This window comes from Plectropomus leopardus, unplaced genomic scaffold (genome assembly GCF_008729295.1).
Source record: "Plectropomus leopardus isolate mb unplaced genomic scaffold, YSFRI_Pleo_2.0 unplaced_scaffold12953, whole genome shotgun sequence".
Classification (NCBI taxonomy): Eukaryota; Metazoa; Chordata; class Actinopteri; order Perciformes; family Serranidae; genus Plectropomus; species Plectropomus leopardus.
This window is the reverse complement of record NW_024613785.1, coordinates 1-1,413: the sequence shown is the minus strand read 5'-3', so window position 1 is coordinate 1,413 and position 1,413 is coordinate 1. Positions and strand designations below refer to the sequence as shown.

The window sequence follows — 1,413 nt, the reverse complement described above, 5'->3', positions numbered from 1 at the left end:
ATATATCTTTAGAAATTTGAAATCACTAATAAACTATGTAAGTGAGCTTACCTATAAGCACCAGTGTTTTCCTTGTAAAAGCCGGCAGCCGAACAACCTCTTCATAAGAAATCACATCCAGCTGGTCAAAAACTGCAACAGAAGGGATTTTGTTTTAAAAAAGAAATTCCTGCAGTACAACTGAGAAAACAAATGGAACACATAAATGTAGTGATACACACTGGAGCTGTGTTTAGCCAGGTACTTGTCTTTGCACTTCTTTTTCTTTCCAAATGGGCTGCAGGACTGACTGCCCTCTCTGGCTTTGCTTTTACTTGCCGCCCTCCTGCAGCGGAAAAAGAGATTTCGATTATGTCTCTCTCTATGCTGATGATGTTGTGCTGTAAGTGTGACTTCATACTGCAGGATTCAGTCAGACAGTATGATGGAGCTGTTTTACCATTCTTGGAGCTCTGGAGAGGGGATCAGTCCAGCGAAGTCAGCAACGCCGCTCTCCACTCTGCCCTGCCACCAGTTGGGATCCTGCTTGTTGATGATCTGAATGATGTCGCCAGTTTGAAACTTCAGCCCTGCTTCTTTGCAGGGGATGAGGTCATCCTTGGCAGGGTCATAGTCAAACTGGGCCCTCATGTACATCTGTAGATTAACAGTGCATATGTTGTATTCACTTTTTGGGAAAAGAAGGAGCTCAAACACACTTTCAGAATAAATTTGGTGTTACTGGATACTTATGATAATATTGAAACCTTACCAATCTGTCTAATGTCCATCATCTATAGGTCAGTTGTGAAAACACTCCCTTATGTGTGTGTATTTGTTGTTGCTGAACACAAGTTATTAAAAGTATCTCTCAGATCATTCATTTTTGACTTTGAAACACACACAAAAAAACTTCTTCTAAGCTCTATTAAGACACTTTCTCCAGTTTTGATTTTATCTGTAGTTCACCCCAAATAAAAAATACATCTTTCTCTTACCTGTAGTGCTTATTATCAGTCTATGTTATAATGGTGTGAGTTGCAGAGTATTGGAGATATATCGGCGGTAGAGTAGTCTGCCCTCTCTCTTAGATACTGGAACTACATTGTAGTCTGCTTGTGGTGCTCCGAGTGTAGAAAAAATACACTTCAAAAATCAAACACTAATGCCTCTTTCCAGAAATGATGACCCAGTTACACAACAAAATCCACAGACCTTGTTGTGAGCAGTTTCACCTGGCACTCAGTGGTGCTAGGTGAGCTAGCAGTAGATGCACGCTACCTTCTACGCAATGATATGGTTGGCGGATGTAGTGCTGGAGAAAGAAAATCGTTCCTACATGAAACTGTTTACAACAAGGTCTGTGGATTATAATGAGTAACTGGGTGATGGTTTCCTTAAATAACACATTGTTATTGAATTTGTCAAATGTAA

At 40.3% G+C, this 1,413-nt stretch overlaps 1 protein-coding gene across 1 annotated transcript; it reads right to left on the bottom strand.

Annotated features, from left to right (window-relative positions):
• Positions 1–22: 22 nt before the first annotated feature.
• LOC121963865 (55 kDa erythrocyte membrane protein-like) lies at positions 23–911 on the bottom strand. The gene is made up of 3 exons (XM_042514105.1): positions 440–911; positions 222–325; positions 23–132 (listed from the first exon to the last, which is right to left on the bottom strand). Exons 1-3 carry the CDS (start codon positions 634–636, stop codon positions 26–28), a joined length of 408 nt encoding a protein of 135 aa, XP_042370039.1. The 5' UTR covers positions 637–911; the 3' UTR covers positions 23–25.
• Positions 912–1,413: the final 502 nt, after the last annotated feature.